Source organism: Peromyscus leucopus, chromosome 16_21 (genome assembly GCF_004664715.2).
Source record: "Peromyscus leucopus breed LL Stock chromosome 16_21, UCI_PerLeu_2.1, whole genome shotgun sequence".
Taxonomy (NCBI): Eukaryota; Metazoa; Chordata; class Mammalia; order Rodentia; family Cricetidae; genus Peromyscus; species Peromyscus leucopus.
Genome location: NC_051084.1, coordinates 19,814,218 through 19,828,375, shown reverse-complemented (window position 1 = coordinate 19,828,375; position 14,158 = coordinate 19,814,218). Strand labels below are relative to the sequence as shown.

The 14,158-nt window shown below is 39.3% G+C and overlaps 1 protein-coding gene across 1 annotated transcript in view; it reads left to right on the top strand.

The window, feature by feature from the left end:
• LOC114696505 (solute carrier family 5 member 4-like) overlaps window positions 1-14,158 on the top strand; it is a 68,495-nt gene that overhangs the window by 5,362 nt on the left and 48,975 nt on the right. The window contains exons 3-4 of the mRNA XM_028874254.2: window positions 397-501; window positions 1,588-1,647. Coding sequence (XP_028730087.1) covers window positions 397-501; window positions 1,588-1,647 — 165 coding nt within the window. The remainder of the gene's footprint in view (window positions 1-396; window positions 502-1,587; window positions 1,648-14,158) is intronic.

The following is a 14,158-nucleotide window of genomic DNA, read 5'->3' as shown; positions in this document are numbered from 1 at the left end:
GGGGAACACAATACCACCACACTATCTCTCCAGTCCCTGTAAGGCAATCTTTAAAGGAAACCATTGGAGGGTATTTTTCATTGAAATTCAGTGATACACCCTATGTAAACATCTGGTTTTCTTCTGCCTCAGATAGTGTGTCTTTTGTTCAATAAAACAAAAGGACTCCTCTAAAGTCAGTCTCTCTCTCTCTCTCTCTCTCTCTCTCTCTCTCTCTCTCACACACACACACACACACACACACACACACACACACACACACACACACAATTTCAGACCCTGAACTGCAGTTGATAGAATCCTGTCTAAAAGTGATTGAAACACAACACCCTCTGTTGTCAGTAACTCTATTTGGATCTTTTTAACTCCAGCCACACTCTTTCTTTTGCATTTCAGATGGGTGCCTCTCTCTTTGCCAGTAACATTGGCAGTAACCATTTTGTGGGCCTGGCTGGAACGGGAGCAGCTTCAGGGATTGCCATTGCAGCGGTGGAATGGAATGTGAGTGATGTCAAAAGATGCCCTATGACTCAACATCTGCTTTCACCTCCCCAGGACCAAATGAGCTCTTAATTTTCTCTCTCCTTCCTGGACACTATATTTCTAGGAATCAACTACATAAAATACAAAAGCAATGGTTCCCCCTTGGGAGAAGCTTCCAAATGACCTCAGTGGTGTAGAGAACATTGGGAGAGAATCTACACAGTACACTGAGGGACCCTTTGGACTGATGTCCCTCGTAGACAATGGCGAGGACTTGGCACATGCTGCAGGAGCTTGATCTGATCTCTCCCCTCAATGTTTTTGTGTAGTGTGTGCATACTGGTGAGTGGAAGACACCAGTGTAGAAGAAAGTCATATCATGGTCAAAGTCTAGGCAGACCATCCCTAGATGGACTTAGGAGTGACTGGGAATCATCATACATACCTTTGCTCTTCCCTTGTTATGTATATCTCCTAATTTTTACAATAGTAGCATGAGGGCCTCTAGTATATGCCCTTTGGCTAGAGTTTGATTCTGATAATGCCATGGACTTTGCCTCTAGGGTCACGTTCAGATGGCCCTCAGTGTGACTCAGCTGTCCTCCTTTAGCCTGTGACACTGTGCTTGCCTAATCTCTGTGAGGTGCAGTTTCTACCTCTATAAGGACCACTGCTTAAAACAGCTGCCTTACTTGGTTGTTGAAGCAACATGGTTACACCTGTCAAGAACCTGCACTCAGAATCTTCATGTAGCTCCAGATCTCCTTCATCCTTCTGATTGCTTTATCCTCTCAAGAATATCATGCCATTCAAGGGCAATGCTTTGTGATAACATTTTATGCTTTTCCAGTCACCCAACTAGGCTCCACTCTGCCATGTTGCCTGATCATCTTTCATTTCACATCATGGGTCACATCCTATGTCTCAGGAAGTATTGGCCTTTGAATCATAAACACAGAGGAAAGGAAGTAACAGTTGTCCAAGGATCTCAACTGTTCAGTAGGACAAGATATAATGAAATGTCTTTTTCTGGTTTTCTACTCAGTGGTCTATGTCTCCCAAGCAGTTCCTCTTTATTTACACTCTCTCCTCGGTTTCTTACAGGCCCTCCTTATGGTGCTGGTTCTCGGGTGGGTGTTTGTTCCCATCTACATCAAGGCAGGGGTGAGTATCCACACACCTACAAATGAGCATTCCAGAAGTAATATTCAGAATACTTTTCCTCACTAACATCTTTGGAGTGAAACTCAATATTCAACCTCCTGGTCTACTGCTAAAAATATATGGGTGACAAAAATCCCATTCCTTTTCTGGAAGGGATCAGTGTAGAATGTGGCCTCAGACTAATGAGAAATCTGTAAGGCCTGTGTCATGACCACTGTGGTCATCTTTACCTGGTTTGGGAACCTGAGTCTAGGACCACCCATGTGCTTTAAGAGACGCTCATCAGAAGGAATCAGAAATGACCTGGCATTACCCTGAGGGGCATCTCCTTTGTAGGTAGGAAAAGTCAGACCCCAGAGTGCTAGAGAAAACATACAGAAGCTAAACATCATGAAAGATCTTGCATTGTTTGGAGGTCAGTTAAAAAAAAAATAGAGCATTTGCAGGAAGTGTGGAAGGAGACTGAGGTAGGTTTACGTGTGTGTGTGTGTGTGTGTGTGTGTGTGTGTGTGTGTGTTGGGGAGCAGTGTGTGGCAGGGATTCAATTGTGAAAGACACACATCCTCTTACTTCTGGGAAGTGAGCATCATGGACCTTCAGAAACTTAAGGTTTATGACCAGATTCATGCTTTAATCCTAATGTTCTACTAGATCAGCTGAGAGGAGAATGAACTTGATTAAGTGACCTCTGGGTGGCAATTTAACAAAGACAGTACAAAATAAACCACACTTTCTTTTTTTTTCCTTTTATTTTATTTTACAATACCATTTAGTTAAACCACACTTTCATAGGAAGGAAATAGATTGGAAAGGGGATCTTCTTGGGACAGAGACAATAGGCTTAATGACAAATGAGAACTGAGGATGGCATTAGGTGTGGAACCTCCATTAGTGGAGCTGAGATTACAATGGGGTGATAAGGGGTGATCAGGGAAAGCAATGACTCCCCTTGGGAATGGGAATAGGTGCCTTTGGGGGGTATGTGTTAGTTAATTCCATGCATCTGTATTTTAGTTCATTCCATGCATCTGTGTTTTAGTTAGTTCCATGTATCTATGTTTTAGTTAATTCCATGTATCTATGTTTTAGTTAATTTCTTTCTTTCTTTTTTAAAATTTAATTAATTAGTTAATTAATTAAACTTATGAATGCCTGGCCTTAGCTTGGTTTGTTTCTAGCCAGCTTTTCTTTTTTTTTTAATTAAAATTTTTTAAAAATTTATTTTACATATTAACCACAGATCTCTCCTCTCCCTCTTCCAAAAGGGTAAGTCCTCCCATGGAGGGGACAGCCAAACTTGGTACATTCAGTTGCAGTAAGACCAAGCCCCTCCCCACTGCATCAAGGTTGAGCAAGGTGTTTGACCATAGGTAATGGGCTCTAGAAAACCTGCTCATATACCAGGGATAGATCCTGATCACATTGTCAGGGGCCCCTCAAACAGATCCAGCTACACAACTATCTCCTGTATGCAGAGGGTCTAGTCCAATCCCATGCAGTTTCCACCACTGTCTGTCTGAAGTTAGTGAGTTCCTATGAGCTCGGTTCAGTTGTCTTTGAAGATTCCCTCATCATAATCTTGACTCCCCTTGCCCATATAGTCCCTCTTCCCTCTCTTTGACTGTACTCCTGGGGCTTGGCCTGGTGCTAGTTGTGGATCTCTGCATCTGATTCTATCAGTTACTAGATGAAGGTTATATGATGACAGGGTATTCACCAATCTGATTACCAGGGTAGGCCAGTTCAGGCACCCTCTCCACTATTGCTAGTAATCTAACCTGGGGTCATCCTTGTGGGTTCCTGGGAATTTCCCTAGTACCAGGTTTCTCCCTTACCCCATAATATCTCCCTCTATCAAAATATCTCTTTCATTGCTCTCCCACTCTGTCCCTCCACCAGCTTGACCATCCTGTTCCCTCGTGTTCTCATCCCCTATCCCCTACCCTCTATCACTTCCCTCATCCCCAGTTTACTCATGGAGATCTCTTCTGTTTCCCCTTCCGAAGGTGATCTATGCATCCCTCTTAGGGTCTTCCTTGTTTCCTAGCTTCTCTGAAGTTTTGGGTTGTAGTCTGATTATCCTTTGCTTTACATCTAGTATTCACTTATGAGTGAGTACATAATCTTTTTTTTGTCTTTCTGAGTCTAGGTTATATCACTCAGGATGGTATTTTCTAGTTCCATTCATTTGCCTGCAGATTTCATGATGTCATTGTTTCTTACAGCTGAGTAATACTCCACTGTGTACATGTACCACATTTTCTTTATCTGTTCTTTGGTTGAGGGGCATCTAGATTGTTTCCAGGTTCTGGCAATTATGAATAATTCTGCTATGAACATAGTTGAGCAAGTGTCCTTATGGTATGATTAAGCATTCCTTGTGTATATGCCCAAGAGTGGTATCCTTGGGTCTTGAGGTAGATTAATTCCCACTTTTCTGAAAAGTTGCTATACTGATTTCCAAACTGGCTGTACAAATTTGTATTCCCACCAACAGTGGAGGAATGTTCCCCTTGCTCAACATCCTCTCCAATGTAAGTTGTCATCAGTGTTTTTGATCTTTGCAATTCTGACAAGTATAAGATGATATCTCAGAGTCATTTTGATTTGTATTTCCCTGATGACTAAGAGTGCTGAGCAATTCTTTAAATGTCTTTCAGCCACCTGAGATTCTTCTGTTGAGAATTCTCTGTTTAAATCTGTAGTCCATTTTTAAATAGGATCATTTAGTATTTTGCTGTCTAGTTTCTTGAGTTTTTTATATATTTTAGAGATCAGCCCTCTGTCAGATGTGGGGTTGGCGAAGATCTTTTCCCACTCTGTAGGCTGTTGTTTTGTCTTATTTTACTGTGTCCTTTGCCTTACAGAAGCTTCTCAGTTTCAGGAGGTCCCATTTATTAATTGTTGCTCTCAGTGTCTGTGCTACTAGTATTATATTTAGGAAGAGGTCTCCTGTGTCAATGCTTTCTAGGCTACTTCCTACTTTCTCCTCTATCAGGTTCAGTGTAGCTGGATTTATGTTGAGATCTTTGATCCACTTGGACTTGAGTTTTGTGCATAGTGATAGATATGGATCTATTTGCAATCTTCTACATGTTGACATCCAGTTATGCCAGCACCATTTGTTGAAGATGCTTTCTTTTTTCCATTGTATGGTCTTGGCTTCTTTGTAAAAAATCAGGTGTTCATACATGTGTGGATTAACGTCAGGACCTTCAATTTGATTCCATTGGTCCACATACCAGTTTTTATGCCAATACCAAGCTGGTTTTTTTTTAATTTTTTAAATTACACTCATGATATTTATTAATTACACTCATGATATTAATCACATTTGTGGACCAAGTTGTTTTTTTTTATTACTATAGCTCTACAGTAGAGCTTGAAGTCAGGGATGGTGATGCCTCTAGAAGTTGCTTTATTGCAAAGGATTGTTTTAGCTATCCTAGTTTTTTTTTTTCATACAAAGTTGAATTTTGTTCTTTAGAGGCCTGTGAAGAATTGTGTTGGGATTTTGATTGCATTGAATCTGTAAATTGCTTTTGGTAAGGTTGCCATTTTTATTATGTTGGTTCTACCTATCCATGAGCATGGGATATCTTTCCATTTTCTGATATCTTCTTTAATTTCTTTATTCAAGGACTTAAAATTCTTGTCATACAGGTCTTTCACTTGTTTGGTTAGAGTTACCCCCAAGGTATTTTATATTATTTGTGGCTATTGTAAAGGGTGATGTTTCTCTGATTTCTTTCTCAGCCCTTTTATCACTTGTATATATATAGGAGGGCTACTGAGTTTTTGATTTAATCTTGTATCCTGTCACATTACTGAAAGTGTTTATCAGTTGTAGGAGTTCCCTGGTATAATTTTTGGGGTCACTCATGTATATTGTCATAGAATTTTCAAATAGTGAAAGTTTGACTTCTTCATTTTCAATTTGTATCCCCTTGTACTCCTTTTATTGTCTTAATGCTCTAGCTAGAACTTCAAGTACTATATTGAATAGATATGGGGAGAGTGAACAGCCTTGTCACTGATTTTAGTGAAATCGCTTTGAGTTTCTCTCCATTTAGTTTGATGTTGGCTGGCAGCTTGCTGTAAATTGCCTTTATTATGTATAAGTATGTTCCTTATATTCCTGATCTCTCCAATACCTTTATCATGAAAGTATGTTGTATTTTTTGTCAAAGACTTTTTCAGCATCTAATGAAATGATCATGTGTTTTTTTTTTCTTTCAGTTTGTTTATGTGATGGATTACATTGACAGATTTGCAGATGTTGAACCATCCCTGCATCTCTGAGATAAAGCCTACTTGATTATGGTGGATGATTTTTTTTGATGTGTTCTTGGATTTGGTTTGCCAGTATTTTATTGAGTATTTTTGCATCAATGTTTATGAGAAACATTGGTATGTAATTCTCTTTGTTGCATCTTTGTATGGCTTAGATATCAGGGTAATTGTAGCCTCATAGAAAGAGTTTGGCAATGTTCTTTCTGTTTCTATTGTGTGGAACAATTTGAGGAGTACTGGTATTAGCTCTTCTTTGAAATTATGGTAGAATTCTTTAGTGAAACCATCTGGCCCTTTTTGTTTGTTTGTTTGGGAGACTTTTAATGACTGCTTCTATTTCAAAAGGAACTATAGGTCTACTTAAATTGTTTATCTGGTCTTGATTTATTTTATTTATTTATTTATTTATTTATTTATTTATTTATTTATTTATTTTTGGTTTTTTGAGACAGGGTTTCTCTGTGTAGCTGCACCTTTCCTGGAACTCGCTTTGGAGACCAGGCTGGCCTCGAACTCACAGAGATCCACCTGCCTCTGCCTCCTGAGTGCTGGGATTAAAGGCGTGTGCCACCACCACCCAGCCCTTGTCTTGATTAATTTTTAATTAATAATTGTCCATTTCTTTTAGATTTTCCAATTTTGTGGAGTACAGGATTTTGAAGTATGACCTGATGATTCTCTGAATTTCCTCATTATTATTGTTATGTTTCCCTTTTTGTTTCTGATTTTGCTAATTTGGATATTCTCTCTCTGCCTTTTGGTTAGTTTGGATAAGAGTTTGTCTATCTTGTTGATTTTCTCAAAGAACCAACTCCTTGTTTCATTGATTCTTTATACTGTTCTCTTTGTTTCTGTTTTATTGATTTCAGCTCTCAATTTGATTATTTCCTGGTGTCTTCTCCTCCTGGGTGAGTTTGCTTCTTTTTGTTCTAGAGCTTTCAGGTGTGCTGTTAAGTCACTAGTGTGAACTTTCTCCAACTTCTGTATGTAGGCATTTAGAGCTATGAACTTTCCTCTTAGTACTGCTTTCATAGTGTCCCATAAGTTTGGGTATGTTGTGGATTCATTCTCATTGAGTTCTAGGAAGTCTTTAATTTCTTTATTTCTTCCTTGACCCAGTGGTGATTCAGTTGAGCATTATTCAGTTTCTATGAGTTTGTAGGCTTTCTGCAATTTGTGTTGTTGTTGAATTCTAACTTTAAGCCATGGTGGGCCACTAAAATACAGGAGGTTGTTCCATTTTCTTTTTTTCGTATCTGTTGAGATTTGCTTTATGACAGAGTGTGTGGTCAATTTTAGAGAAGATTCTATGGGGTGCTGAGAAGAACACATATTCTTTTGTGTTTGGGTGAAATGTTCTGTAGATATCTATTAAGTCCATTTGAGTCATAATGTTTGTTAGTTCCCTTATTTCTCTGTTAAGTTTATATCTGGTAGACCTGTCCATTGGTGAGAGGGGGTGTTGAAGTCTCCCACTGCTAGTGTGTGGTGTTAGATGTGCAATTTAAACTTTAGTAATGTTTCTTTTAAAAATGTTGGTGCCCTTGTATTTGGGATATAAATGTTCAGAATTGAGACTTCATCTTGATGGATTTTTCCCATGATGAATATGTAACGTCCTCCTCAATCTCTTTTTATTAATTTTAGTTTGAAGTCTATTTTGTTAGATGTTAGGATAGCTACACCAGCTTGATCCTTAAGTCCATTTGACTGGAAAGACTTTTCCCAGCCCTTTACTCTGAGGTAGTGTCTGTCTTTGAAGTTGAGGTGTGTTTCTTGTATGCAACAAGAGGATGGATCCTGTTCATGTCCATTCTGTTAGCCTGTGTCTTTTTATAGGTAAATTGAGTCCATTAACATTAAGGGATATTAATAACCAGTGCTTGTTATTTTTTGGTGGTAGTGTTGTGTGTTTCCCTTCTTTGGGATTTGTTGGTGTGAGATTATCTATTGCCTGTGTTTTCATAGGTGCATCTAACTTCCTTAGGTTGGCTTTTTCCTTCTAGTGCTTTCTGTAGCACTGGGTTTGTGGATAGGTATTGTTTAAATCTGGTTTTATCATGGAATATCTTATTTACTCTGTCTATGGTGATTGAGAGTTTTGCTGGGTATAATGGTCTGGGCTGGCATCTATGATCGCCTAGTTTGCATAACATCTTCCCAGGAACTTGTGGCTTTCAGAGTCTCCATTGAGATGTCAAATGTTATTCTGATGGGTCTGCCTTTATATGTTACTTGGCCTTTTTCCTTTGCAGCTTTTAATATTTTTTTCTTTATTCTGTGTTTAATTGTTTGGTCATTATGTGGTGAGGGGACTTTTTTGGGGTCTAGTCTATTTGGTGTTCTGCAAGTTTCTTGTATCTTTGTAGGTATTTCCTTCTTTAGGTTGGGAAAGTTTTCTTCTATGATTTTGTTGAATGTATTCTGTGTGCCTTTGAGTTGGTATTTTTCTCCTTCTATACCTCTCAATCTTAGGTTTAGTCTTTTCATGGTGTCCTGGATTTCCTGGATGTTTTGTGATATGACTTTGTTGACCTTAATGTTTCTTTGACTGATAAATCTGTTTCCTCTATTGTATCTTCAATACCAGAGATTCTCTCTTCTGTCTCTTGTATTCTGTTGGTTATGCTTGTATCTGTAGTTCCTGTTCATTTACTCAGATTTTCCATTTCTAGCATTCCCTCAGTTTATGTCTTCTTTATTGCATATATTTCAGTTTTCTAGTATTGAACTGTTTCCTTCACCTGTTTAATTTCTTTTTCTTGGCTTTCTTTAAGGGATTTATTGATTTCTTCCAATTTTTTTTGTTTGTCTTTTCCTCAATTTCTTTAAAGGATTTTTTTTCATTTCTCTTTAAAGGCCTTTATCATTTTCATAAAGTCATTTTAAGGTCATTTTCTTTTGCTTCTTCTATGTTGGGATGTTCAGGTCTTGCTGTTGTAGAACCATTAGGTTCTGGTGGTGCCATGCTGCTCTTTATGTCTTTGTATGCATTCTTGTACTGGCATCTACCCATCTCTTCCTCTAATCAGTGCAAAAGGTGTCCGTTTCTCAGGGAGCCATTCTTGGTTGAATCGGCAATGGCAGTGTTTGTGTCTCAAGAAGGTGCTGGGGTCTCAGGCAGATGGGTGAGTTTGGGGGACAGAGTGTGGCTTATAGAATGCAGGGTCCAATGCGGGTGGTGGTGGGAAGGCCTGCCCTCAGGATTCTTGCCTGCTGGCCGGCAACTGGGGCTGCAATGGATAGGGGTATAGGGGCATGGGTTGTGCCTCAGAGCCTAAGGCCTAGAGGCTGGAGTGATCAGTTAGGAGAATGAAGACTCACCTCTTGGTCCAATCAGAGCTGGAGGAGTCTGTGTCTTAGGGACCAGCTGTGGTCTTAGAGCATGGGTGGGTTTGGGGGGTAGAGTAGATCTTGTAGGTTACAGGGTCTGATGGGGGGTTGTGTTAGTCAGGCTTGCCTGCAGGAATCTTGCCTACTGGCCTGCAACTGGGGCTCTTGGTCCAATTAGAGGTGGTGGAGTCTGTGTCTCTGTTTTAGTTAATTTCACGTTTCTATCAAAAGGCCAGAAGTCGAATACTTTGTAGAGAAAACAAATTTATTTAGCTCACAGTCAGGGAGATCAAACCACATGGTACCCGAAACACTTTGGCTGCTGCTGCATCAGAATATGGAGAAGAAATGGAAAAGGAAATGATTGCCTGGGGAAGGAGTCCATCAAGTGCCATGTACTTGCTTTATAACCGCTGATCTCTAAAGAACTCACTCACTCAGATGAGAACAGCACAATCCATCTCTGGTGGCAGAGCTCCCATTGCCTACTGTGTTCCCACTGAGCCCTACCTTGTACAGATTGCCCAAGCCCAACACTGCCATGTGTAGCACCAAATTTGAACCTCATGAAACAAATTAGGGAAACAAATTATTCAAGTCAGAATTCTGTCCCTGGTCTCCAAAGAGCATGCCTTTCTCATCATAAAAAAACCACACTCAATCTAGAGCAGTGGTTCCAAAGTCTGAGATCATGTTAGAAGCAGCTCAAAAGTCCAAATTCAAATACTTATCTGAGACTCAGGGAAAACTCTTAGTTGTGAGGCTGTAGACTTAGTAACTAAAAACAAACAGAAATTTATCTGCTGTTAGGATAAAATGCTATTATGGGAATAAGATAAACATTTACATTTCAAAATGGAGAAACAAGCTCACCTAAAGAGGTTGACATTTCCTATCAATAAAAAATCCCATCAGAACATTAAAACTTTCTTTTCAGATAGTTTATAAATAGACTTTTAGTACGTTTCATTCATTTCATTGTATTTTTCTTTTATTTTTTTCTTTAAATTTTTTTTCACATAATGTATTATTCTTTCCCTTCTTCTAACTACTCCCAGATCCTCTCTCCATTACTACCCACACTTCATGTTTTTTCTCTCTAATAAAAAAAGAAAGAAAAAAATGCTAAACCAAACTAAAACACTAACAACAAAACCCAAACAAACAAACAAAATGGGATCCATTTTGTGTTTGCCAACTACCTCTGAGCATGAGGCTCTGCCCTGGAGTGTGTTTGATATACCTTTGATACTCAACTAGAGAGAATTGATTTTTCCCTTTCTCAGAAGCTATCTGTTGCAAATAACTTCTTTATTAGGGGAGGGACTTTGTACCCTCTTCTGCTTCTCTGTGCTGAGATAGTGTCTAGATGAACTTGTACAGGTCATGAACATGCTGTCACAATCTCTATGAGTTCATATGTTCCCCAGCCACGTTTGGCTAAAAAATGTTTCTTTGGAGTGGTCCACCATCTCCAGACTCTTACAATCTTTTTGTGTAGGTCTGAATAGATCATTGTCTTAGTCAGTATTCCATTGCTGTGAAGAGACATCATGGCCAAGGCAGTTGTTATAAAAGAAAGCATTTAACTGGAGCCTTGCTTACAGTTTCAGAGGTTTAATCCATTATCATTATGGCAGGGAGCATGGCAGTAGGCAAGTATGGTACTGGAGAAGTGCTGAGAGCTACATCCTGATCCATAGGCTAAGAGAGATTCTGGTCTTGACGTGGACTTTTAAAAACTCAAAACCCACACACAGTGTCACACTTTCTCCAACAAGGCCATACCTCCTAATCACTGAGCTTTCAGGTGAGGAATGTGATAAAGGCCTCCGACTGAGTGCTGAGTGCTCCAAAGTCTTTTATTCTCTGCATGGACCGCTTCTGGATCTCTGGCAAAAAGAGGCCTCTCTGATGAAGGTTGAGTGATGCACTGATCTATGGATATAGCATATGTCATTAGGAGACATTTTATCGCTTTGTTCATTTAGCAGACTAATAGTAGAAGGTTTTCCCCTGTGGCTTATAAGCTGTCTTATCTCAGGTTCTTAGCATCCATAGCAATGTCAGTAATGGGCCCATCTCTTGGAACAGGGCTTAAATCCAATCTAAGATTGGTTGGTTACTCCCACAACACTTTTGCCACTATTACACCATGGATATGTCTTACAGCAGGTTACTATTATAGCTCACAGGGTTGGGAGGTGAGTGAGACTGGTGATTGATTTTCTCTACCATTAGTTTTTAAACACTGTAAACACCACTCAGTAGGGGTAACGCTTCTAGTTGAGTACCAACTCTACCTATTTTGTTCAATGACATAAATATCCAATAACTTCAACAATAAGATCTTACCATTAGGCTGTGGAAGGTAACCAGTAGCATTGACAATAGTCTGTAATATTTGGAGTGGGGTTTGGGAACCCATTGGCCAATGACTCAAAAAGATATAACTCATTTCTAGTACTGGGGGTTTTATTTGGTAAGATATGATGTCTAGTTAGGGTACTGGTACACAAGGAAGGCAGTTGTAAGAGGAAATTTCATAGGTTTAAAGCTTCTCTAAAGTGGGTTGTGTGAGGTTCTGATCTACAGGTATAGCAATGTGTCATTAGGAGTCATTTTATTGCTATGTTCCTTTATCAGAATACTAGTATTAGGTTTCCCCCTAGGCCTGTTGCCTACCTACTCAGGTTCTTGGCCTCTTTAGCACTGTCAGGTGTGGATTCCGTTTCATGGAGTGGGCCTTAAAATCTGATCACAAAGTATTTGGTTACTCCCATAACCTTTGAATCACTATTACACCAGTATATCTTATAAGCAGGTCACTGTTGTAGGTCATAGCATTTGTAGCTGGGTGATTTCGATGACTACCTTTCTCCTCCAGTGGCATGCAGTGGACGCTGCAGTACCATGAATGCTAGTCACTAAGGGTAAAACGTCTAGTTAGGGATCAGCTTGACTTCTCTATGATATAAATAAATGTTGTCTTCAGCAACAGGACATGCCATCAGGTTGTGGAGAATAACCAATAGCCTCAGCAACAGCCTGTGGTGTTTGGGGGTTTACATGAGCCCCCTTGCCAACGACTCAAGAAGATGTAACTCATCCCTGACACTGGAGATTTTACTTGGCGGCATAAGATGTCTAGTGGGGCATTGTCTTCCCTATTATTTGGTGACTCCGTTTGGATTGTGTTCATTTATATACACATTTTTGGCAGTTGCTACAGTAGTCAGTTTCCATATGTTTTTTTCAAATGGCCTCTATTGGTAATTGTCCCTCCCCACATTCCCTCCTTTCCCTTCTTTTCCATTTCCCTCCCTAGTTAATCCTCCTAGTTTCCCTTTTGTATCTCCATAACAATATATTCACCTTTCCCTTCCTTGGGAAATCCTCCCTCCCTAAAGCCTTTACTTGGTACCCAACCTCTGTAGTTATTTGAATTGTGCCACACATTTCAAAAGCTTAAAAAGCTACCATCCACATATAAGAAGAAAAAAAAAAAAAAAACCCAACATTTGTCTTTTTGGGTCTGGGTTACTTCAGGATTTTTTTTTTCTAGCTCCATTCATTTATCTGCAAATTTCATTTTTTCCTAACAGCTCAGTAATATCCCATCGTGTAAATGTAATTCCTTTTCCTTATCCATCCACCAGTTGATGGACACCTAGGCTGTTACCACATTCTGACTGTTAGGAATAGAGAATCAATGAACATGATGAGCAAGATCTCTGTAGTAGGGTGTAGAAGCCTTGATGTGTATACCCAAGAGTGGTCTAGATGGATTTTGAGATAGATCTAGTCCCAGATTCCTGAGGAACCACCACAAGGACTTCCATAGTGGCTGTAGTTTTGATTTGCATTTTTCCTGATGGCTTTGGGCACTGAACCTTTCATTCAGTGTTTCTCAGCCATTTACGTTTTATCTTTTGAGAACTCCGCTTATTTCTGTCCCCCATTTTTACATTGGGTTATTTTTCGATGTACAGTTTTAAAAATTCCTTATGTATTTTAGATACTAATTGTCTTTTAGATATGGACTTGGTAAAGGAATTTTCCCATTCTTTAGGCTGCTGCTTTGTCTGAATGACAGTGTCCGTTGCAGCACAGAAGCTTTTCTGTTTCCTGGGTCCCATTTATAAATTGTTGATCTTAGTGCTTGTGCTGTCTGCTTAGCTTTTGTCTGGACAATCTGTCTTTTGGTAAGAGTGGGAAACTGGTGTTACCCACTCACTGTGTTAAGGTCAATGCATGAGTTTTGATGTAGTAGTGTTTCTTTTATGAAATTGTGTGTCCTTGTGTTTGGGCATAAATGTTTGGTGCATTAATATCTTCTTGGCGGATTTTTCTTTTAATGAGTAGATAGTGTTCTTCCCTATCTTTGATTAGTCTTCACTTGAGGCTATTTTGTCTAATATTAAAATAGCTACACCAGATTGCTACTTGGTTCCATTTGCTTTCAATTACATTCATCATGCTTTTGTCCTAAGGTGGTTTCTATCATTGATGGTTATTTATGTTTCTTGGATGCAGCAGGAAGATGGATCCTATTTTCTAATCTAATCTGTTAGTCTGTGTCTTTAAAATGAGACAGTTAATATTGAGGGTTAGTGCTTATCAGTGTTTAATTCTTGTTATGTTGTTGCTTTTACTTCCTTTGGTCAACTGTTCTGGGATTATTTATTCCTTGTGTCCTCTTGGGTACAGCTAACCTTTATTTCAGGCTTGAAATTTTCCTTCTGGTGTCTTTTGTAGAGCTGTATCAGCGGACAAAAAAAAAGTGGTTAAATGTGTTTTTAGTGTATAATTTTTTCTTTCTCCTTTGATTGTGGGAGATAGTTTTCTCTGGGTCTAGCAGACTGAGCAGGCATCTTCAGTCTTA